This window comes from Biomphalaria glabrata, chromosome 7 (assembly GCF_947242115.1).
Source record: "Biomphalaria glabrata chromosome 7, xgBioGlab47.1, whole genome shotgun sequence".
Classification (NCBI taxonomy): Eukaryota; Metazoa; Mollusca; class Gastropoda; family Planorbidae; genus Biomphalaria; species Biomphalaria glabrata.
Genome location: NC_074717.1, coordinates 43976432 through 44003273, shown reverse-complemented (window position 1 = coordinate 44003273; position 26842 = coordinate 43976432). Strand labels below are relative to the sequence as shown.

Below are 26842 nucleotides of genomic sequence, written 5' to 3'. Positions count from 1 at the left end.
TTTGTCCTCGGCAGCAGAATTTCTTTTGGTCTCAAATGTGTATCCCGCGGCCTTCGTGAGTGACCTCCAGCTGTCTCGTTCCGACACCGCATGCAGCCAGGTGCTCACTTCTATGCCAGCCAAGGCAAGTTGACGCCTGAGCTGGTCTTTGAAGCGTTTCCGTGGGGGCTCTCTAAAGATACATCCTATATTAATTATATTCATCAATATTCTCTCCCAAAAGTCTTCAACAGTTAATACAGGTTCAAGTGGGCGAGGTTCATCTTAATTTATTGAGGATACCAGACTGTCAGCGTGTCAAGTAGCCTTCAACGTATACTCACAAATGAAAGCAGCAAAGAAACCCCGTCAAAAGTAGACAGGAAATGATGACGCAATACCTTGTTTATTGTAAAAGACATAAAAAGAAAAAATCAAACACAGACCTATATATATATATTACGGGACATTTATTTTTGGCTTATTCACCACAGTGTTTGTGCAGTGTTGGCTATGTTTAAATAGGTTCAACTATAAAACATATCAATTAGTGTCATTGTTAAAAAAAAAAAGAAAATTAGAATGGCAAAGTAAACAACAATATGAATAAATGAAAAATAATGTTTACAGTAATAAAATCACAGTTCTGCTTTACAAAATAAATGTTGAGGCACTTTTGTAAATAAACTTAAAACATTACAGAGTAGTACAAATCAAACATTTTAATGTCTTCTGTTTCTGTATCTTGTGTTCAACTCAGCTACAAGATGGCAGTAGCTCGAAGATCAAGGTTGACTTTCTTATTGATTCAGCGGTCTGTCTTAAATAATAAATCTTACGTCAAAACTGAATAGAGGTGCATAATGTTCATAATAATAGTTTGCCATCTGTCAACAATACTTATGCTTCATCTACATAATTGCGTTGAAAACAAATATTTTTAACAATCATATTAATATAATTATTAAATTATTGGACTGACAAAAATGTCACAAGTCATAAAAATAAACTGAGTCACATATATATATGTGTACAATAACTAAAGTAAATAGATATATCACAGATCGTAACAAAGGCGTAGTTAGAAATTTGGGGGCCGGGGGGTCGGGAATTTATCCTTTTTAGAACCCCTGCATTTCGACATTCGACATCATGACATGAGATAATGTACTTAACAAATATACAAGTCTAAATTCCAATTGGTACAGTATAGAAGTAAAATGAACCAAAAAATTAAACCTCTTTTAATGACTAATACCGTAGTTTATTGGCGAGACAAGTGACAAATCCCAATGGACCTCATTCACCAATCGTAAACAAACAACATTTAGTCACGTGATCATATTGATAAAACAACGAAAAAAAACTGTCACGTGACATCCATCATGAATTAAACATGAGCTCGTAAATTATATAGAAGAGATAGAGCACCACGTGGCTAAATATTGTTTGTTTACGGTTAGTGAATGAGGTCCATTCAAAACGCCTCACGTCGTGCTTTCTGTGCAGTAAAGACATCTATAACATCATGTAGATCGATGCTGTCTAGTATTTTTTACTTCACCTGAATAGTAAGATTACATGGCAGTGTCGAAATATTTAATATTTAATGTAAACAAAAAAAATAGTACATTCATTTATGGGGTTCGGTGGGACTTTCGACTTCGGACCTCCCTCCCCACCCTAGCTACGCCACTGGATATTAACTATAGACATGAAAAAAAAAATAAAGTAAAAATGAACAAGACTGTTTGTTCCATTAAGTCCATAACATTTCGTTTGTTATAGTGTCAGAATTCACTTATGTCCAACCAAAAAGATATTCAAAAGCAGGAGAAGACAACTGATCAGAGTTACATTTGGCGGGAAACGTGCAGACGATGAAGCTGAAAAAAAAGAAAAACAAATTGTAGAATGAAATTATTTGAGAAACAATTATTTGCCAGTGTTTCTTAAGACTTAGAATCTAGTTAGTAAAATATAGATTAGTAACGTATAGTCTAAAAGGAAGGCATTGTGGCTGAGCGGTAAGGCGCTTGGTTTTTGAACCGGGAGACCCGGGTTCGAATCCTGGGATTTTTTAATTTCGCGATCTTTGGTCGCCTCCTAGTTCACCCAGCTCCAATGGGTACCTGGCATTAGTTGGGAAGAAGTAAAGGCGGTTGGTCGTTGTGCTGGCCACATGACACCCTTGTTAACCGTGGGCCACAGAAACAGACATCAGCCCCATAGATGTCAAGGACTGAAAGGAGAACGTCTCTTACTGTTATAGTCTAGAAAAATGTCGTCTGGAGACTGGACGAAGTAGAGGTCAATAAATTACAACTTAGTAAAGTCATAGTCACTGACACATATGTCATTGTGATATTATCTTATCATATCTTATATAATACAGACATTACTTCAAAAAAAAGAAGATGATTACGTCCTACGCGCCATGCATTCAGTCATGCATATTAACCAATGACTAAAATTATGCCAAGTCGCTGGTTTTCCTGGCTAGCTCAGGCAACCCATTCCATGCCCTAATTGCACTAGGGAAGAAGGAGCATTTGTACAAATTTGTCCTAGGATATGGGACGAGGAATGTGCCTTTATCTTTATTGTGCCACTGTCATACCGTAACAGTATCATTTTATGTTTGTATCATATTTTGTGCCTATACACGTCATTGACATAGTGTTATATTGTGTCTTTGTCATATTGTGTCTTTGTCATATTGTGTCTTTGTCATGTCATAATCTGTCATTGTCATGTCATGTTAAGTCATTGTTATATTGTTCCAAAGTCATATTGTTCTATAAACATAAAGTTACACTGAGATCAGTAAAGACTGCTGGACTTGGATCTTATTCCTGTAGGCCAGTGATGCCCAACCTTATTCATCCTGCGGGCCATTTATATTTCCGACACTCGTATCGCGGGCCACATGACCGATAAGGTACAAAAACGAAATGAAATGGACTTGAAACTATTTGATTGGAAACTTACATTAATGACTAGACATTGGAAATTGTTCTTTTTTTACGCGTCGGAAAGTGGCTTCATTTTTCTACTTCAAATGTGAGCCACATTGTAGCTAGTTTTACCACCAACTCATTTTCTTTTCTCTCTTTCATAACTTTCCCCATCAATCATCTCTTATTTGCGGTCATATTTGTTCATAATACTGTTATACATATGGCTGTTTTTTTAAACAGCCACATTTTATTTACAAATCAAATATGTTGGCATATTATCATGTTTCAATAGCAAAGACCCGTTCACTTTTTTCTGGTAAATTCTACATTTAGAGTCTCATGTCGTAAACGAAAAATGATAAAGGTCATGTTACAAACCTAGCAGAGAAACGTGAGAGCCCAAACATTTGTAAAAGTATTTCAACCTTTTTTTTAAGAAGGGGGTATTGTCTACAATTTGTGCTGACGTTTCAGCGGGCCTGATAGAACCACGTCGCGGGCCGGATCTGGCCCGCGGGCCGTACTTTGGGCACCACTGCTGTAGACTATTTGAAAATCATGACGTTAAAGTGTATTTCAAAGATACTGGAAGCTTGAACAATTAACACTATCCTGTAGAGCAGTGATGCCCAACCTTACTCATCCTGCGGGCCATTTTTATTTCCAGCATTCGTGTCGCGGGCCACATCAACAAAAAGATACAGAAATGAAAATGTAATGAACCTGGAACTATTAGAACGTGGAAACACGTGGATATATTACCTGTAGTTTAACAATCTTTTATTGGCAGCTAAAAATCAAGAATGCCGTTTATACGTTGTTGTTGTTGTTTTTTAAACAGCCACATTTTAAGGAACAAACTTGTGACTTTTTATAATGTTCTGCAAGCAAGTAAAGGTTCTCTCACTTTTCCTGGTTGATTCAGAGTCCCATCTCATAAACGCACAAATGTTAAAGGCTGTGGTAGCTATCCATTAGAGAATAAATTAGAGCCCTAACGTAGGTAACGATATACTTTTAAACCACTTAATTTTATACAACGACGTTTCGGAGGGCCGGATGGAACCACGACGTGGGCCGGATCTGGCCCGCGGGCCGTATTTTGGGCATCACTGCTGTAGAGACTACGTTTGATTAGGTAATCTAAATAGTAAAATGTAATCCAATTCAAGTAACTGTGGTGATTGTACTTGTATATACGAATATATTGTATTGTAGATAGGGAACAGAATCTTGGTTTAAAAGTATCACGAATAATTCTAATTTCTATGTTTATTTGTTTGATTTCAATGGTCTATTGATTAATGTGGAGCTACGACACTTATGTCATTGTTATTGTTGTCTGAGTCTGAGACTAAATAGTAGATGTACTATAGAAGGCCGTTTATAGTTTGTAGCAGATGTAATAGTCCAGTGTTCAATGGTTTTGTTTACAGCTTATTCTGGCTGATTAATTAAAATATTTTTCTTTTAATTAGTTCCCGTTGTTTTGAATGGTTGTTAGACTTCGCCTTGTATGCTCATCAAGTCTATGCCAGAAGTTTACAACAGGGGGGGGGGGACTCAGGGGTTTCGTAAAAAAATCCAAAATTCAAAATTTCAGTTTACACCGATTCGAACCCAAGTGCTTTACCAACCAGCCACCAATGCCCTTCAAATTAACAGTACTCATAATTTTAGCTTTATCGATAATGTCAAATCAGAATTACCTTTAGTATATGGCCTCATCCCATCGATATTACCTCTGATAATAAAAAACAAACAAACAAGAAAGCAATGTTAGGTCACGTGAATGTATTAAAAAGGTCAACAGAATAAGCTCGTGTTTTCAAATTCTCACTAGACCTAGTGCATTAACACTAGTTGTAGAAGTGTTCAGTTGGTCCTTACCCGGGTCCATACTGGCAGACGACAAAGTAGCTGTTTTTCAAGTCTGTGCTCGCAAGAACTGGACACATCTGAACACCACATCCAATGGCTGAAGAGTTGGCCCACACCACCTATAGCAACAAAATTCATTCCAATTTATACTTGGGTAATATACAGAAGAAGCGATGTAGTTATTAGAGATTTTCATGTATGGCGAATAACTATATATACCGGTAGGAAGTGTTTTTTTTTTGGTTATCCTGTGTCGGAATACAGGAAGTGTTGTTAAGCTATGTATTTTACAAAGATATATGATCTGTGTACTTTTTTAGCACTACATAATCAGTTTCTAAACACTATCGTTTATAGCACCAAATAATATCAATATGGTGGAAGTTTTTAGCACTTCGCTACAATGACAGTGTAGCAACTAAACTCTTAATTAAAACAAATGGGCTACTAACTAGCAGTCATATTGCAGAATGGTTATTAACATTAACTGCTGCTCTTTTTAGTTGGCCACAATGACGTCACAGTTTAGCGTCATAAACATTGCTTCGTGAGGCCTGATTCCCAAACGGCGATTGGGCCACCGATTACCAGCTGACCACTGTCCAAAAAAAAAAGGCAAATTTAACTGTTTGGCCATATCACGAGGTCCCCAGGGCATGTAAAGACGTTTCTGCAGGTAACTGAAGGCCTACCAGCGAAAAGAATATAAAGCAGAGAAAGCGATGGAAAGACATCAAAGAATGGACGAGCCTGTCTTTAAAAGAAATTCAAGTCAAGGCAAAATACAATGGGAATGGAAAAAGACGGTTTATAGATCTTATGTGGTGCCCCAACGGTCCAATAGACTAAGGGACAGGTGAATGTAACATAACTTATTCTGTTTATCCCCAAACCTCTCTCAATCTTCTATTCATTATCTTACCTTTTTCTTTGGGTTCCTCGCCCACAAAATGTAGCATGCCACTTTCTCTTCAAGTTCTATGTTACAGTAGCAAATCACGGTATCTTCTATAGTAAAGTACGATTCTATCACTGACCTGTGTACAATGTCCTAAAATTGTCTGCGTATAATGTCAGAGTCTCACCTGTGCATAATGCCCGAGACACACCTCTGTATAATGTCCAAGACTCACCCCTGTACAAAGCTCTGGACTCACCTGTGTATAATGTCCAAGACTCACCCCTGTACAACGCTGTGGACTAACCTGCGCATAATGTCCAAGACTCACCCCTGTACAAAGCTCTGGACTCACCTGTGTATAATGTCCAAGACTCACCCATGTACAAAGCTCTGGACTCACCTGTGTATAATGTCCAAGACTCACCCCTGTACAAAGCTCTGGACTCACCTGTGTATAATTTCCAAGACTCACCCCTGTAGAAAGCTCTGGACTCACCTGTGTATAATGTCCAAGACTCACCCCTGTACAAAGCTCTGGACTCACCTGTGTATAATGTCCAAGACTCACCCCTGTACAAAGCTCTGGACTCACATGTGTATAATGTCCAAGACTCACCCCTGTACAAAGCTCTGGACTCACCTGTGTATAATGTCCAAGACTCACCCCTGTACAAAGCTCTGGACTCACCTGTGTATAATGTCCAAGACTCACCCCTGTACAAAGCTCTGGACTCACCTGTGTATAATGTCCAAGACTCACCCCTGTATAACGCTCTGGACTCACCTGTGTATAATGCCCAAGACTCACCCCTGTACAAAGCTCTGGACTCACATGTGTATAATTTCCAAGACTCATCTGTGTATAATGTCCAAGACTCACCAATGTACAAAGCTCTGGACTCACCTGTGTATAATGTCCAAGACTCACCCCTGTACAAAGCTCTGGACTCACCTGTGTATAATGTCCAAGACTCACCCCTGTACAAAGCTCTGGACTCACCTGTGCATAATGTCCAAGACTCACCCCTGTACAAAGCTCTGGACTCACCTGTGTATAATGTCCACATACTCCGGAACAGCTGTTGGCATCAAAATTGTAGTTCTTTTTCTCCGAGTACCAACCGTCTACGAAACTAGTCACATTCAAAGTTCCTAGGGAAGAAAAGAAACATTTAAGACACGATGACCCTTTCATCGCATGTCACTACTACTGTCCGTAGTTTTCCTAAAAATACTAATGCAATCATTACACTTTTAAAAGCGATGTTAGTAATTAGTGTGCCGCTGTTATATTGTATCATTATCATATTATATCATTGTTATAGATTATATTTTACAGATTAAAAACTGGGACAAAAACAAATGTTGTGATTCAATCATGGAACTTGACGTGTAGAAGTAGTACAATAGTGAATCTTTGTAGTGATGCGACGCTAGATTAAAAACATAATCCAAAAACAGATGGCTAAGTGTCACCGAGTTATTTTAGATATGATGAATGTCACTGTGGTTATGCTTGATGCTGTGCTACTATTGTCGGTTTATCAATGTAGGCGTGGTGGTGACATTGGGTTCCGGTTATAAATCACAGAATAATGAAATGACGCTGGATGTAGCAGACACAAATAAGTTTAATATAACATCACATGGTGAATACGATATACAATTCGACCCAGGAATGGTCAGTATTAATCCAACAGAAATATCACCAATATAACAACTTAGTAACTATTTTATAACCAACTACTTTAAACATCTAACTCTACTGCTTATATATTAAGTGACTCTATCAAGTGCTTGCTACAAGATCCCTATGTGGACTGACTGCCTTTAACTCTCTGGTTCACCTAAGGTCAAAAGTGTTCACCCTAGGGCAACATGAGTTTGTGAATAAGATTCACAATATGGAATTATCATTTACAATATAGAATTAGGGTTTCTACTCTAGGGCACCAACTTTGAGGTGGTGACACTAAGGATGGCTGCCTGGTCGTGCGGTTTACGCGCTGGACTGTCGTTCAGATTCATGGTCGAGGTTTCAAACCCTGCCCGCTCCCATCCCCCGTCGTCCTGCGGGAGGTTTGGACTAGGAAGTAATTATCTTCAACTCTGAAGGAACATCCGAAACATGTAAAACATTTTACAAACATCAGATATAGTGATTTAATAGGCTGGCGCGTTGAAGTAGCATCATTGGGAATTACTGTAGTAACGCGACGATAGATTAAAAACATAACTAGGGTCATGTTCGTGGTAGCTAGGTCGAGCTCCATATGGTCTAGTGCTCAGACCTATATATATATATTATACCTAGACTATAAAACGGATACAAATATTTATTCTAACATGGAACTATAGATAATGATCAGATCGCAGAGGTATATATTCTATAAACAACTTTTCATCTTATTACCAATACACCAAACAACGCCTTGTTTCAGCTTTTTAGAAGTTTTTCACGACACTTTTTGTGTAGTGCTAGAGACCTCTATGTCCATTCTAGGTATAATATATACGACTGTGGTCTAGTGGTTCTCAAACTGTGGTTCTCAAAATAGAGCTCGGAGAACACGTAGCACTATCGACACACAACAAGTCCCCACCTGATGATGCGAACAGATTCTCTCCCGCATACGAAAATCCTCCCACATTTGACCTGAACTCTCCAGTGCTGTGTGTGAAGTTACATTTAGCTGCATGTGTTTGAGCATTGCTCTCTAGAGCTGAGTTCCAGGCCTGGTAGAAAGACAACAATAAAGTTATTACTTTGTAATTATTAAAATGTATATGTTTCCACTAATAACGAAATGGCTACCTGGTCGTGTAGTGACGTGTAGTGACGTGTGTAGTGACGTGTGTAGTGACGTGTGTAGTGACGTGTGTAGTGACGTGTGTAGTGACGTGTAGTGACGTGTGTAGTGACGTGTAGTGACGTGTGTAGTGACGTGTGTAGTGACGTGTAGTGACGTGTGTAGTGACGTGTGTAGTGACGTGTGTAGTGACGTGTGTAGTGACGTGTGTAGTGACGTGTGTAGTGACGTGTAGTGACGTGTGTAGTGACGTGTGTAGTGACGTGTGTAGTGACGTGTAGTGACGTGTGTAGTGACGTGTAGTGACGTGTGTAGTGACGTGTGTAGTGACGTGTAGTGACGTGTGTAGTGACGTGTGTAGTGACGTGTGTAGTGACGTGTGTAGTGACGTGTAGTGACGTGTAGTGACGTGTGTAGTGACGTGTAGTGACGTGTGTAGTGACGTGTGTAGTGACGTGTAGTGACGTGTGTAGTGACGTGTGTAGTGACGTGTAGTGACGTGTAGTATTTGCTGTTGTCATGGTGGATGGGGGGTAAAGCTATTGGATTCCGAACCGGAAGTCCCGGATTCGAATCCTGGTTAAGACTAGAATTTTATATTTTGTGATCTTTGAGTCCACCCAGCAGTTATAGGGAAAAGTAAAGGCGGTTGGTCATTGTGCTGGCCACATGATACCCTCGTTAACCGTGGGCCACAGAAACAGATAACTTTTACATCATCTGCCCTTTAGATCGCATGGTCTGAAATGGAATTTGGTGGCTTAGAAGTTAGAATTAATCTTTATCTTATCGTCCTTTGTTTTTTCAATGTTCTCTGTATCCACACATAGTATTGATTCTCAAACAGTGTTTTAAAGTCATTCTCAAACAATGTTTTAAAGTCATTCTTAAACAGTGTTTCAAAGTCATTCTCAAACAGTGTTTCAAAGTCATTCTCAAACAGTGTTTCTAAGTCATTCTCAAACAGTGCTTTAAAGTAATTCTCAAACAGTGTTTTCAAGTCATTCTCAAACAGTGTTTCAAAGTCATTCTCAAACAGTGTTTCAAAGTCATTCTCAAACAGAGTTTCAAAGTCATTCTCAAACAGTGTTTCAAAGTCATTCTCAAACATTGTTTTAAAGTCATTCTCAAACAGTGTTTTAAAGTCATTCTCAAACAGTGTTTCAAAGTCATTCTCAAACAGTGTTTCAAAGTCATTCTCAAATAGTGTTTCAAAGTCATTCTCAAACAGTGTTTCAAAGTCATTCTCAAACAGTGTTTCAAAGTCATTCTCAAACAGTGTTTCAAATAATTCTTTGTTATAAACGTCTTCAAATCTTGTGTCTGGATTGATTACATTAATTACATATTTTCCCTTCATTAACGTCCTACATTTTGGTGCGGACGACTTCATTAACGTCCTACATTTTGGTGCGGATGACTTCATTAACGTCCTACATTTTGGTGCGGATGACTTCATTAACGTCCTACATTTTGGTGCGGATGACTTCATTAACGTCCTACATTTTGGTGCGGATGACTTCATTAACGTCCTACATTTTGGTGCGGATGACTTCATTAACGTCCTACATTTTGGTGCGGATGACTTCATTAACGTCCTACATTTTGGTGCGGATGACTTCATTAACGTCCTACATTTTGGTGCGGATGACTTCATTAACTTCCATTCTTGGACTGACAAAGTAACGTTGTCTTGTTTCTATAGTTTCCTTATCAAATTACAAACATTAATGGCATCCGACACGCGGATTGATTTTTCTTTAATCGTTGTCTCGGGACATCAGTGGATTTCTATACCAGAGTAAATTACAAATAGAGTCTAGTAAAAATGTAGTGATACATTTTGATTTTAAAAAAAGGAACACGAGATTAAAGTTACAAGTACTCTAATTATCATTACCGTTAGCAACCAACGTAATATGTGTGTGTTACAAAAAAAAATTTCGAAAGACCAATCTGGCATGCTCCAATTAATCACTATAGCTTGTGACCAGATAACAGAACGTTTTTTTTTAGCCCTGACTATCGTCAACACTGACATTTAATGCTAGGCAGACATTTGGTTTTCTACACAGACTGAAATCTGACTGCATTTAAAAAAAAATAGCTAAGGAATTAAAACTTGATCTTTTTACTTCCTGTGTGTACTTTTGGTTTGGTCAGGGCCACAAAGTCTTGATAATTGAGACTAAACTGTTTTTAAATACTTCTGATTCAATAATAATAATATTAATCCTTATCAGAATCTGCCTAGCTGGGTCGCCATAACCAAGTTGCAAAATTAATAACCAAAACTTGGCTACAAATACTCGCCACTGGATGTTAATCAGACTACTGATCACTTATTGTACAGGGATAGGCTTATTTTAACTAAAATACTATAGCTTTTAATCGCCCTGGTCTACTGTTTATATTTTAAAAAAAAAACGCTTTCATTATTGACCTCGCCGTAAAAATGTCCCAAAATAAAAGAAAAACTGAAAAACAAAGAAAATATGCGAGCCTAGGCTTGGAGATAAAGCGTTTATGGAAATTATCAATTAATATCCCATTGTTATATCAACCGAAAGGAAAATGATAACTGACCTCACAGATACCTTCATGGTATCATAAGAAGAAGATTCTCGTTGCCTGTCAAAGCGCGGCACTTTTACAGCCTGCCGCATCACCAGAGAATTCCTCAAAGGAATAAAGGGACTACAATGAATTTTGTTTCTCTTTTGCGAAACTCGAACCTAGCAGCGCCAGAGCAATATCAACCGAGGGGATAATAACAACTGACCTCACAGATACCTTCAAGGCCCTTAACATTCCTAGGAACATCCTCGTTGCCTGTCAGAGGGCGGTACTGCTGCAGACCTGCCACATCACCAGAAAATTCCACGGTGGAAACTGATAAAGGGACTACCATGAATTTTGTTTCTCTTTAGCGAAACTCGACCCTGGCTTCGCCAGAGAATGAATACTCGCTCTTTTCTAATAATAATAATTTATGACTTAAAGGATAACAGTCAGATGTGTTCTATTACCTACCATTGTCAACATGTCAGAGCTGGGTTCATCAGTTCTCAACTTGTTATGGCGAGTCACTATGTCCGAACTCTCTGTGGACGTGAACCCAGACTTTGTTTGTCTCTTCATCACCTCATGGGGAGCTACGAATTGAGAAGCGCCATGAGCTGCAACGATACGAAGGGTCATTAAAGCCTTAGGGTTCCGATATTGGTCACGTGTCTAGCTAAAAATAAAACAGTACCAAGCATTTGTCAACAAAGTGGATACCGCAGACTTGTAAGAATAGTAGACACCACTCAATGGTCAGCTCATGGGGAGCTACGAATTGAGAAGTGTCATGAGCTGCAACGATACGAATGGTCATTAAAGCCTTAGGGTTCAAACATCTTGTCGATATTGGTCACGTGTCTAGCTAAAAATAAAAACAGTACCAAACATTTGTAAACAAAGTGGATGCCGCAGACTTGTAAGAATAGTAGACACCACTCAATGGTCAGCATGTAGGTTTGAAAAATAAAAAAAAAAAAGATAGCAATCTTATCTTATCTTATATAATACAGACGTTACTTCCAAAAAGAAGATGATTAAGTCCTACGCGTCATGCATGTTAACCAGTGACCTAAATTCTGCTAAGTCACTGGTTTTCCTGGCTAGCTCAGGCAACCCATTCCATGCTCTAATAGCACTAGGAAGGAGCACTTGTACAAATTTGTCCTAGCATATGGAACGAGGATGCTTTAACAATGGCGACGTATGATAGGCTGATGGTTTATATATTTATGTTTGACATGCTTTAAATGTTCCTTTAGATATGAAGATTATTATATCCTTTCTCCAACCTACCGCAGGTCGACGGGGGATGGCGACGGACAGAATTCAAACATGGGGCCATCAATACAACAGTCCAGAGCGCATACCACACGTGCTCTGTTGTCACAGATAAATATTAACATAAACATACTTGTTGTGACACGGTTACTGTGTGGTCAACCGTGTCACACGGTCATGAGTTGGGTATCGAGAGTTAGGGGACTTGGGGGAAGTGACGAATGTGTAAACAAGAGAGAGAGAAAGTCAGCGAGTGAAGTTGGAGATCTGTATATAACGTTGCAGTGTATATATGTTATGTTGAAATGTTTCGCAATTAATAAGGCACTTAAAACGTAAAGGGACTTGTTTCTTCACAACTGGCGACCCCGACGAGATACGAACTCGCAATCTTCCACTACTCATGACTTAGCCAGAGGTTAATGGCAAATTCCACTAGACGAAGATGCTAAGCCACTCACAGCATTCATTACTCCATTTGGTTAATTACCAATGGAATTACTTGAGCTTCGGGCTTAGTAACGCACCTGCGACCTTCAACAGAATGATGGCAAAACTATTAGGGAAAAGACCAGATGTGATTTTCTATCTTGATGACAAATGTGTCTTTCACAACACATTAGAAGAACACGTTGCTGGTCTGCAACAAGTATTCCAGATACTACAAGACAACAGGCTTACAATAAAACCTAGTAATGTTAAAATCACCAGAACAGACATTGAATTTCTAGGGCACAGAATACAACAAAATACAATCAGGCCACTACAAGACAACATAAGCAAGATACTCAACTTAACAATACCTACAACAAAGGTACAAGTCCGAAGCATCTTAGGTTTATGTAATTACTATAGAAGGTTCCTGGCAAATTTCACAAGTATTACACAACCTCTAATTGAACTGACAAAAAAAAGTAAATATAGAGTTGAAGCTAGGTGCTGAAACAAATGTGATACATACATATATTAGACATAAATGATTAGCAGCACCAGGGACCAAGTTTTATAAGAGAGAAAGTAGTGAATTACATGCTACGAAAATAAGGGAATGCGCCGACCGAGGCTCGAACCCGTGACTCTGTATTCGACACCACCGCCTAGCGATAAAGCACCAAGCGAACTTAACCTCTAGATCATCGGAATGTCCAATAAAACATTCTTCTGATCCAGAGTCATTTCGGCCGTATGCAAATTACCACCCAAGTGGTCGAAGGTCACGGGTTCGAGCCTCGGTCGGCGCATTCCCTTATTTTCGAAGCATTTTAATTCACTACTTTCTCTCTTAAAAAACTTGGTCCCTGGTGCTGCTATCCATTTATGTCTGACAAAAAAAAAGGCATGCCTAACAAGATCACATGGAGCTCCAGACTACAGGAATGCCTGCAAAGCATTAAAAATGTCTTCTCAGACGACATAGTACTCCAGCTTCCAGACATGGATGGCTGCCTGGTCGTGCGGTTTGCGCGCTAGACTGTCGTTCGGATTTATCGACGGTCGAGGGTTCAAACCCTGCCCGCTCCCATACCCCGTCGTCCTGCGGGAGGTTTGGACTAGGAAGTAAACTATCTTCAACTCTGAAGGAACATACGAAACATGTAAAACAAACAATGTGTTTAAAACATCAGAAACCCTTTCTACTTGGCAACAGATGCATCCTCCACAGCAGTGGGAGGCACTTTAATGCAGAAGTGTGATGCAACGCTAAGACCAGTCTACTACATTAGCAGAAAGCTGAACGCAGCAGAACAGAAATATTCCACGATAGAGCGTGAAGCTCTAGCTATTGTGTTCTGCATAACGAAACTATCCCGTCACTTGCTTGGGAAATCATTCATCTTGTTAACAGATCACTCCCCACTAGCTTATATCAATACAAATAAGCTAGCCAACCAGAGGATCACTAGATGGGCTTTAAAACTTCAGCTTTACAGTTCAAGCTAGTCCGGGACAAATCAACGTGATTGCTGACGTGTTGACAAGATGTGTCTAGGGACCGCTGGACTTGGGTTCATTCATTGCTCAGATAAGGAGAACATTAACAAATACCTTGTAGGATAACTTTAAAATTTGTCTTGTCAAGATTGAATGAACATTACGCTTCTGAATTTTTTTAAATTTCATTCAGAGATGTGAAATTTGTACTACAATTTAATTTTTAAAGTTTGTTGCATTGATTGTAGTCATAAATGTCCATTTAAGAACTGATATGAAAGAAACACAAAGTAAACAGTTCCCTTTATTTGGAAGATGTTTTGATGTAACATAAAGTATTAACTAATTGTGTATTTTTCACCTTACAATGTTGGCATTCAAAAGATTATTTTTACATAGGAAAAAAACTAAATGCGTGTATTTTTTTATTTAGATAAGTTGTATAATATAACAGGAAAGCTTTCTGCGATAGTTCAATTGGAAATGTCCCTTGCAATAACATATTATTGAAGATTTATTTGTCGTCATAGGCATTATCAGTTCTCTCATAATTGAAGATGCCATTGTATTACATGTCATTGTTTTTTCTTGTCGATGTAAAACATTATTGATGTACACCCAAACTATTGGGTTCATGAAACTTTGATACGATCAAAATTTTTCTCTGCCCTGGGAAGACTGTTGTGACACGGTTACTGTGTGTGGTCCACCGTGACACACGGTCAAGTGTTGGGTATCGGAGAGTTAGGGAACTTAGGGGAAGTGACAAGTGTGTAAATAGGGAAAGAGGCAGTCAGCGAGTGAAGTTGGTTATCTGTATATTATGTCTGCCGTGTATATATGTTATGGTGAAATGTTTCGCAATTAAAAAGGCACTTAAAACGTTAAGGGACTTGTTTCTTCACACTACTGTAGACATTAATTATTACTAACAATAATAACGGAGACTGTGTTTATCAAAGTAGACATAGAAGACTGTCTTTTTACTTCCGTTCAATTCTTTTGCTTTCGCACAAAACATAAACAACAAACGATGACGTCATATCATATAATATTAGCACATCCTTCCCTTTTGAAGTTATTATCACATCACGACCAGGAAACTATTGGTCATGAAAAGTTTCAAAGGCCGTTACAAATACTGTGTGCCTAGGAAGTCTGTATTTGCCATTTGCACTCTAGGAATATTTCGTGCAGACGACAGTTCTATAACCTATTTAACATGAAACTAATCTTCAAATACAAAAACAAAATTTAATAAAATACTCAGAGAGACACAAAGATAAAGGCACATTCCTCATCCCATATGCTAGGACAAAGTTGTACAAATACTCCTTCTTCCCTAGTGCTATTAGAGCATGGAATGGGTTGCCTGAGCTAGCCAGGAAAACCAGTGACTTGGCAGAATTTAAGTCATTGGTTAACATGCATGACTGAATGCATGACGCGTAGAACGTAATCATCTTCTTTTTTGAAGTAACGTCTGTATTATATAAGATAAGAAGAAACAAAATCGTTCAAGTGCTCCTTCTTCCCTAGTACCATTAGAGGATGGATCGGGTTGCCTGAATCAGCCAGGAAAACCAACGACTTAGCAGAGTTTAAGTCATTGATTAACATGCATGACTAAAATGACAAAAGGAAATGGGTAGGACGTAATTATCTTATTTTCTGAAGTAACGTCTGTAATATATAAGATAAGATAAAAAAATAAGACTACTGTCAATACCAAAGTTTACCACTAAAGTCATTAAGATTAGTGGAAAGCGTGGTCGAGAGGCCAAGTGCGCTTGAACTTGGCTTGGCTTGGCTACCTAGAAGGGGGCTCGAGGTTCGACACCCGACTCGGGCAGTGTTTACTGAGCGCCTAAAGGCAGCACGAAAACCAACTCCTAGATACCCCCTCCCCCCACTGGTCCACAAATGAGATTGGACCATAGCGTGCTATGAGCCATGCTATAAGCATGAAAGTAGCACTATAAATAAAAGCTATAAATATATAAATGTACTTCTATACGAGATGTCTGTCTATAGTTTAACTAGAAGTTACGGACGGATTTTTTTCTTTTACAAAAAATATTGGCATTTATTTTTACCAACTAAAAACTTTATTACTCTTTGAATTGGCAAAGCAGCAGAGCAAAAAAAAAAAAAAAAAAAATTACACAAATGTGCATTATGTAGATAATAATGGCGACCGTGTTCTATAAGTGTCTCCTCGAGCCACTTAAACCCTCTCCGCGCGCTCTAAGGGTCACGTGTCACACTTTGGGGGAACTCTGAAGTAGGCTGGTCAAACGCTAAGAGAAGTGAAGAGCTCTCCAAAAGGCATTGGCAATCTTTTACTAACCTATATATATTTTATTGCCAGCAGTGGTTGAAAGCCGTACTCGATAAAGAAAATAGACTTGTCAAAAAATGTCACAATTAGCAGCACAACAAGTTCATTAACAGTTCGTCATGTGTGTTCGGTTATTGCCCCTTTTCGTGGAGATTATTTACAAATACTGTTTAAACCCATATAGAGGACGAAGTGGCAAAATATTATTGAACTGTATTAAAAGACTTCATTAAGTACAATTTTTATATTTCAACCGTTGCTTGTGACTAAAAGGGGCCCGTAGAAGAAAAGGCGTTGACAAAATGTGGTACCAACAGGAAATGTCTTTTTTTGTAAATAAATGTACAGATATAGACTAAACATATATTGTCACAAAGCTATATCAACTCATTCTGTTTGTCTTTCTGTCTGTCTGGTAAAAGGTTTGAACAAGTTTGAACACCTATTCTAGGATCAAGTTAAAACTTTGAACTATCCTTTATTGGCAATGACATACAAAAATGTTTTTTTTTAAAAATACCAATTAGTCAATTGATAACTGGTAATTAATTACATTGTTTGATACCAACTAGGGACATTTATCTTTAAGTACTCACTGATATGGTTTAATATGTGGGGTTTTGTCCCCTTAGATAATTGTACACGTTTTTCTTCAACACCCATTCTAGCATCAACCCTAACCCTAAATAATCATTTATTATACCTAACAAAAGATAAATCAATAAAATAAATTAATTAACCAATTCGTCTATTAATTATTTGTAATTTATTTGTTTGTTTGATATTGAACAAAGGAAATAACTTTTACATATTTAAGAGATACTTTTGTAGGTGTGCGGTAACCACTCTACTAGTGAAGAGCATATGAACATGGAAGATTGTAGAGTTATCTATTGTTTCTATTTCATGTTTGTGTTCATTAAGCCACAGACGACAATCTATAAAAGGGGCTAAATCAGATTATTATTTATCGTACCTAACAAAACATGAATCAATAAACAACAAGATTACAAAGACAGTTTGTGTGGAAAAACAAACTCAAAATCGGCCCCCGAAGTGATCCACCCAGGCAGGCTTCAATATTTTCAGAAAGAACATCCAAATGAAATTATATCAAAGACAAATGAGAGATAAAAATGGAGAAAGAAGGTTGACAGATCTTGTGTAGTGCCCCAACGGTACAGCAGATCAAAGGATAGATGCAAGTGAATGCAAAGTTAGATGTGAACCTGGCCTAACTGGTTTCCCTTTAAGACCATGTGGTCTATTGGGCAGATGATCTGGGTGGACTCAGGGGCGCCTAATGATTCCTAAGTTGAAAATCCCAGTCTTCACCAGGATTCGAACCCGGGTCCCCGGTTCGGAAGCCAAGCGCTTTGCCGATCAGCTACCGCGCCTCTACTGGCCTAACTGAAGTCTTATAATAGATGTCATTGTTATGAAAAGGATCAATCTCTTTTTTGAATGCTCAACAAAAAAAAAAAAAAAAAAAAAAAAAAAAAAAAATCTAATTCCCTCATTTAAAAAATGATCACGAAAATGACATTTACAAGATTACTATTCGTTTTAATGTAGGTCTAACTTTTAATGCATACTAATTAGCTTTTTCTCTTTAAAAAAATGCTAGCATAACTGATTTAAAAAATTAGATTTTTTCGCTTTCAGAAAAAAAGAAGTAGCCGTTGCATCAGAACTTTGAATGGTCTAAAATATTGAGATGTCGGATTTTCAATATCTTTTCTAGTTTACGAGATCTAAACGGGACGGACGGACAGACGGACAGACATTTCGCACAAAACTAATAGCGTCTTTTCCCCTTTCGGGGGCCGCTAAAAATATTCAATTAGTCAATTAATTATTGGTAATTAACTAGTTTGCATAAATAAGGGAAATAACAATATTGGTGGATAGAGTTTTAATGACAGAGTTCTTCCCCTTAAGATAATATTAGTTTTTGCTTTACTGATGGTCCTATGACTTTCGTTTAAGTTTGGTTCTTGACGATCGTCAAGACTTGGCGAGTCAAAGCTTGAAGAGCTGGACAAGTTCACGTACCTTGGAAGCATCATAACAAATGATGGAGATGCTTACCATGATGTAGCGTGCCGAATAGGAAAGGCAGGGAGCATTTTCCAAAGGCTGCAGCCTATTTGGACTAGCCAAGCCATTGGACTCGAGACAAAAATACACCTTCTCAACACAATCGTCATTCCAACTGCTACTTATGCACGTGAGACATGGAAGTCATCTGTCAAAATTGAAAAAAGACTAAATGTGGCTCAACAAAAATGGCTGAGACGGATTTTGGGAGTCAGTTTCACAGATCGGGTCTCAAACAAGGAAATCCTGTGCCGAACTGGGAGTCGAACACTTAGTGAGGTTGTGACAGAGCGTCGCATGAGGTTTGCGGGACATGTTCTACGTCAAAATGAATTACGCACACCAAGAGTTGCGATAACATGGAAGCCAATACAAGGAAAGCGCAAACAGGGTCGTCCTCGTATTACTTGGCGACACACCTTCATGGATGACCTCAGAACAGTAAACACAAGGTGGGAGGAGCCTTCAGACATTGCCAATGACAGATCTTTATGGAGACAGCTTGCCGCCCAATGCTCCAAACGGCGCGGGAGGACCTAAGTCTAAGTAAGTAAGTCTTGACGATCTTGTTGTCAGGCCAGCTGTCTTCTGTGTTACGCATTAATTGGAAGGGGTTGGTCTCTGAATGCTGTCACCGCAGCTGAGGGAGACACACTTTTAGGCTCAAATGAACAGCCTTTGTCGAAGACAGAGGCGCTGAAGAAGCAAAAACAAACTTTAAACTCATGGTGGACAACGGTTTTGTCTGCATTAGGTTTGACAAAATATGTAGGTCGCAACTGGGTTTGTGTAGTCACGGAAAACATTGCATGCGTCCTTGATCTTCGGACTCGAAAACATTGCATTTTTCTTCATTATTATTATCATTTAAACTTTGACCAATTTAACATTCAGACATGGTAATTATAAAATTTAAAACATCGGCTTAGTTAAAAAATAGTTTTAAAAGAACTGAATTAACAGACCTAGGGTTATAAACAAACATATTTTAGGCTCAAGAAGCAACGAGAATATAAAAATAAAAAACAAAGGTACAAAGACACTTGTGTTAAATAAATCTCAACAGATCATGTTCTTCTTGAGCGAAGTGAAGCTTGTAGTTTGTCGCCCAACCATGTGGGACACCACGCACGCACGCCTACGCTCTATCCCTCGAAAAAGTCATGGAAAGATGACTCTTTTATTTCTGCAAGTCGGACTAGAGTTATCCCACGTAACTTTCGCGTCTACAGAAAGCGCCGCTTAAAAAAAAGAGGGGGAGGGGATGGAGAACAAGTAATCTTCTGTCTGTATATATAATTCTCTACGTCGCCCAACCATGCGGTACACCAGGCACGCATACCGACTCTCTAACCCTCCCCCTCTGTGTCTTTCAGGAAGTGTTCAGCCGTCACTAAATAGCGGCTTATGCTACGCCGCGAGTCGGCTAGTCAAATTTAATATAAACATTTTATACGCTCAAAAGATTCTTATAAAATGCCATGAAAATCAAAACAAGAACAAGTCATTGTTCATAACTAATTGAGTGCTTCTATTTCGGCTTAGACGCTTTCAGAGTTTTTTTTTTACCGTAATTCTAGTTATTGTTTTTAGACAGCTCTCAAGCTGGGATTGTAAGTACAGTGAATTAATAAACGGCTAGTGATTCTTCAAGAGACAAAGAACAAGCAAAACATAAAAATACTTTTGAAGCAAAATAAAGCTTATTTAAGGGGAAGAGCTCCACATTTACTAATATATATCTCAATAATGTAGAAGTTAATTACCTTTTTGATATTAAACAAATTAATTAATTACCAATAATTAACTGACTAAATAGTAAATTTGTTAAAATCCATGTTTAGCTAGGTCCAATAAATATTTTTTTTTTAAGGTTTCTACTTGTTCCGAGAATGGGTGTGGGAGAAATTACGTGTGCAATCATCTATGGGGAAATAACCCCCAAATATTTAGCCTTATTTCCGAATACTGAACAATTATTTCCCTTGTCGGTATCAAACAAAACAACTAATTACCAGTACTTAATCGAATATTTTAAAAAATTAATTCATGTATTGTCTATTTCAATGAATAATTATGCCAAGTTTCAAATTAATTCGGGAATGGGTCTGGAAGAAATAACCCTGTCCAAACTATTTACTTGACAGACAGACAGAGTTAGTTGATAGAAGCTTTGTAAAAAAAAATCTATAATCTCGATTAAATTGTTGGATTATGCTAGCAACTTAACTTACCAAAAGATTTGGCTATGCTAAGTCCGCACATCAGGCTAACTATCAGGTCCCACTTCCTCAGAAATAGAGTCATTCTTCCAGTAGGCTTATCTGCTTTAGAAACTTTTCTGTTTCCAACAAGAAGTATCACGATGCAATGATCTGGCGATCAGCTCAATGCGCTTTAAATAATATCGGAACTAAAACACATTAGGCTTACACATGACTGAAACCTGTTGATGAGCACACTTCAGCTTGATTTCAACACGCTCTTGAATAGATTTCCTGCAAAAGGAAACAACTATTAAATGGTATCGAATCTAACAATACCCCATAAATATATGTTAGCATAGCGTTCAGTGTCAATCAAAGGGCGTGTCTGATTGGAATCGATTTATTGTACATCGATACGCGTAACGATTATTACAAAATTAGAAATTCTGCAAAAGAAGGACAGCTATTGTGAAACGCCTACAATGGAACATGGAAACAAAATGGAACAAATTACTTGGGTGGCTTTGAATAGTAAAAGGAGAGATAGCTAGGTGTTGCCGCAGAGGCGTAGTGAGCACAGCGTGCGCTTGGGGCAAGAAACTTTATTGGCGTTCACCATTATCCATGAACATCACATAGGCTTTTAAAACTGTATTTAATAATAATATAATACAAATAAACCTAGATTGTATTAATTTACTATAATATCTACAATAATTTTTTTTGCGCTCTGTTTGTGGCGCCTCCCTGATAATGGCGCCCGAAACATCGTGCCCCTTGCCTCCCCCCCCCCCCATCACTATGCCGCTACGCCTCTGGGTGTTGGGGAAATACTATTAGAAAAAAAAATCAATTTAGAAATCTAATTGATTAAAATAAGATCTGCGACTTACTTCCCTTTATTTCGACCTATAGTTTGTGTGTCCTGCGAGTGTGTGGAATGCAGACGACCTTTGATCGAGGCTTAAGCCGCTAATTGGGTACATTTTAATAGTGGTGCGTGTGAAGGGAAGGGTGGCCCGTGAATCATTGGGTGTAATAAGTCTTAGATTAAAAAGTTCTTGTTTTCAATAATCCCTTCAGCTCCTGGGAAAGGTGGCGGTTAATCTCTTGTTGCTACAGCTCCTCACTTGCGTCTTCTAACCCCTGTGGTTTTAACAACGGGGCCACAATCGTCTGCAGCAGCGGTTCTCAACCTTTTAAGCTCGGCGACCCCCTTTTTACAATCTCACTCTTCGGCGACCCCCCATCCACACAGCAATACAAGAATAGACAAAAAACAATCCATATTTTCGATGGTCTTAGGCGACCCCTGGCAAATCGTCAATCGACCCCTAAGGGGGTCGCGCCCCACAGGTTGAGAACTCCTGGTCTACAGGCTAAGAAGGCAGCGTGTCTAGACTGAGGCTTTTACAAATCTGACCAGAAAATTATCAGAAGGTGTTGTTTTTTTTTTCATTTCAGATATTTATTTAAACGTTCGCGTGATGTTAAACATTCCCAAAGATCTAAATAATAAAATCATGTAATGAGATCTAAATAACTTTTCGACATTTAGATGACACAACTTATAATACAACATCGACATTTAGATGACACAACTTATAATACAACATCGACATTTAGATGACACAACTTATAACACAACATCGACATTTAGATGACACAACTTATAATACAACATCGACATTTAGATGACACAACTTATAATACAACATCGACATTTAGATGACACAACTTATAATACAACATCGACATTTAGATGACACAACTTATAACACAACATCGACATTTAGATGACACAACTTATAATACAACATCGACATTTAGATGACACAACTTATAATACAACATCGACATTTAGATGACACAACTTATAACACAACATCGACATTTAGATGACACAACTTATAATACAACATCGACATTTAGATGACACAACTTATAATACAACATCGACATTTAGATGACACAACTTATAACACAACATCGACATTTAGATGACACAACTTATAATACAACATCGACATTTAGATGACACAACTTATAATACAACATCGACATTTAGATGACACAACTTATAATACAACATCGACATTTAGATGACACAACTTATAATACAACATCGACATTTAGATGACACAACTTATAATACAACATCGACATTTAGATGACACAACTTATAATACAACATCGACATTTAGATGACACAACTTATAATACAACATCGACATTTAGATGACACAACTTTTAATATCATTACAACCAGGGGCGGACTGGGTGTCAAAATCGGCCCAGGCATTTCTATACACACCGACCCATAAATTCTATATCATACGATCGGCCTCCAATTATAGGCCTACCTTTCCTCAAAATCACTATGTTAAGTTTAATTAATGTATCGATAACTGTACATAAGCTCTAGATCTATATCTTTATAAGAAATATGTTGCTTTTTCATCGCTAAGTGTGTAGGCCCTAAAAGGATGAAGCCTACAGTAGCACTGTCTACGGATGTAGGCTATTACATTATTTCCGAAAATGTGTTAAATTAGTATTTTAGGACCTAAAATGTAGAATCTGTGAACGATTTTTTTTAATCATGACGCTCTGAGGGCCACTTTTATTAGAGAATACCATAAATCCTTTAACAATTTAATACGTGCCATAGTTGCTTAGGTCGTCCTACCGGCCCATTTGGGCACCGGCCCACCGGGCATTTGCCCGAATGCCCATATAGCCAGTCCGCCTCTGATTACAACATCGTCGAAAGTTTAAACCAGCTTTTTAACTTCTTACTAATAAATAATTTGTTACAAGTTACAAGATCTCATTAGTTTTAGATATATAGATCATTAAACATACACAGAAAGATTCAAGGTGTCACTTACAAAGACCGCATCACGCATGCAGAGATTAGAAACAGGATTGATACAGCAATTGGACCCCCACAATAACTTGCTAACCACTGTCGAAAAACGTGAAATCAAACTCTAGGGCTCGTAAAGACCTTCCTTCAGGGAACAGTACCAGGAAGAAGTATAAAAGGAAGACAGAAGGTGCGATAGGAAGACAACATTAAAAAAAATGTACAGACCTGTCATTGAATAAAATTCTATCCAAGGCAATGGAAAAAATAGGAATGGAGAAAGACGATTGACAGATCTTGTGTGGTGCCCCAACGGTTCTACAAAGGGATACGTGAAGATGAAGTCGTACTTTATAGTTTATAGCCATTAACTGCTTTTAGTACTATTAGTACAAAGGCGTGACGACCAAGTGGTGAAGCGGTTGACTGCCGAATCGAGGGGCATTGGGTTCGAATCCCAGTGAAGATTTGGATTTAATTCGGGATTCCCCCTTGAGTTCACCCAGCTCTAATGGGTACTTGAATAACATTGGCCTTGGTCGTTGTGCTGGCCACAATGACACCCTACTTAACCGTCGGTTATAGAGACTCATGTGTTCTGTATTAATTGCTTTTATATATAGATGGTAAGGAGCAGGCCTACGTTTTTTTAACAATTAGTGGGTTTTAAATAAATCTGTATATAATATTTGCAAGTCATTATTTACTTACTTATTAGCTATTAGAGGTTACAACTTAGGTGTTTCTTTCCAAATACCTAGTAGTTTATAGGTTTTAATTTTTTATTGACAAAAAAAAAACAGCTTTGGCAATAAACAACATTAATAGGACATTTACCATTTTAAGTATGCTGATGTCCCTTTGTTCTTAAACTTTGACATCTATCTGTTTGACGTTTCGGGGACTTTATTAGGCGTTGAAGCTCTCGAGAAACGATCTTTTTCATTTGCAACTTCTCATGTGACTACAGAGGCCAATCTTAAAGAATGTACTTTTAGGGAAACACTTTTAGAGTGAGGCACAATACTAACAGTATCTGGTGAAACACATCTATGGCCTCCTTCAGTCGAGAGATGAATGCCTGGGCATTCGTTGTGGTAGGAACGATGTCGCCCACACATCAGTTCCCCCCACTCCACGCAGCTGATGTGTATCCAAAGGAACGGCAGTGCCGATACAGTTTGGGGTCGGCATCGAAAGTTCTGCTAGATTGTAGCAAAGGGTGCTGCTAACTGCCTTAGGGTCGCCAGCTCCTGACTTTTCCTCAGGGTTGACTCCCGAAGCCTTTCCCATGATTGGGTATAGCTGCAAGGCAACAGAGGTTTGAATTCAGAGTTTTCCTTCTCCTAGGTGTGTAGCCAGCCATGGCTAACGAGCCCTTCCTGTCCGAAGCTTACTGGTTAAGGCGCCAGCTACTCGCCTTTGCCCCTTCTCCTGTTAGTGAGAACAGTTCCGCCGGACTCAATATCTGAGCCACGCGTGAAGGCCAAGAGTTGGACTGGTTGCCAGAGGCTATTTAAGACGCATTCCATTTGGGAGCATTTTATAGGTAGTGGAGTGCTTACATCCATTACCACTTCCGGCAATGGTGAAGCACAATACTGACGGTATCTGGTGAGGCACAATACTGACAGTATCTGCGAGACCAGTGATGAAAAATCTATGGCACAAGTTCTTGATTTGTACGGTGACATACAGGCACATACGCAAAACAGCAAGGTTTCTGTCCAGGACTTTAGTAAGAGAGGATTTGAACCTCGCTAGCCCTAACTAAAATAGAGTTTGATGACGATGGTGGCAGGGCTATTAGGCACAAAAGCGGAAGTACGGATGTATTTGTCGCGATGACCTTTTACTGTGTCTTGGCTCGTGCCCACCACCCCCACCCCCTGCATAAAAGGGCTGGGGCTCCGGCTCTTATGGATAATTTGAGACCACTATACTCCCCAGATATCCATGAAAACGTATACATTAGTATAAAAAAATACTAATGTATATATAATGAACACAGTACGGTGTCAGTAAAAATGAGTGCATTGAGGGGGATGGGCTTTCATATATTTACAACCAACTCAACCAAATTTGCAACGTGAATATTCAAATATTAAAGACATGAGAAAAACATTTGTTTTAAGTGACATGTTGACCAGGACAATATTTACGCCTGTTACTTTGTCCCCGCGCTAATTACTTCCCATGATTGAACAATCTAGGTCAGTGCTTCCCAAACTGTGATCCGCTGAACCCGAGAGGCCTGAATAGGTGTTCCACGAACTACTAGCTTAATTAACTAGTAGACCACCACGTGAATTAATCTTTCTTAAAAAAAATGTGTAGTGCTAAACACTCAGAATGTGCGAAGTGTTCCGCTAAACACTCAGAATGTGTGAAGTGTTCCGCTAAATACTCAGAATGTGCGAAGTGTTCCGCTAAATACTCAGAATGTGCGAAGTGTTCCGCTAAATACTCAGAATGTGCGAAGTGTTCCGCTAAATACTCAGAATGTGCGAAGTGTTCCGCTAAATACTCAGAATGTGCGAAGTGTTCCGCTAAATAATCAGAATGTGCGAAGTGTTCCGCTAAATACTCAGAATGTGCGAAGTGTTCCGCTAAACACTCAGAATGTGCGAAGTGGTCCGCTAAACACTCAGAATGTGCCAAGTGTTCCGCTAAACACTCAGAATGTGCCAAGTGTTCCGCTAAACACTCAGAATGTGCCAAGTGTTCCGCTAAACACTCAGAATGTGAGAAGTGTTCCGCTAAACACTCAGAATGTGAGGTGTTCCGCTAAATACTCAGAATGTGCCAAGCGTTCCGCTAAGGAAAAAGTTTTGGGAAACACTGGTCTAGGTCAAGCCGCCCTAAAGATCCATTTTAAAAAGATTACTTCACGAGTTAATCAAAGAATCGAAATCGATAATCGAAGTATCTGGACCAGAAATATGACGTGATGTACATTCTTCCACGTTTAGTCAATATTGATGCTGCTGCTCATGGACCACTATTGACGGATTGAAAA

At 38.7% G+C, this 26842-nt stretch overlaps 1 protein-coding gene across 1 annotated transcript; it reads right to left on the bottom strand.

Moving 5' to 3' along the window:
- Positions 1-430: 430 nt before the first annotated feature.
- On the bottom strand, positions 431-21416 carry LOC129927255 (GLIPR1-like protein 1). The gene is made up of 7 exons (XM_056035443.1): positions 20982-21416; positions 11565-11710; positions 8325-8457; positions 6770-6873; positions 4830-4939; positions 4649-4683; positions 431-1865 (listed from the first exon to the last, which is right to left on the bottom strand). The coding sequence occupies exons 1-7, from the start codon at positions 21052-21054 to the stop codon at positions 1777-1779; spliced, it is 690 nt and encodes a 229-aa protein (XP_055891418.1). The 5' UTR covers positions 21055-21416; the 3' UTR covers positions 431-1776.
- Positions 21417-26842: the final 5426 nt, after the last annotated feature.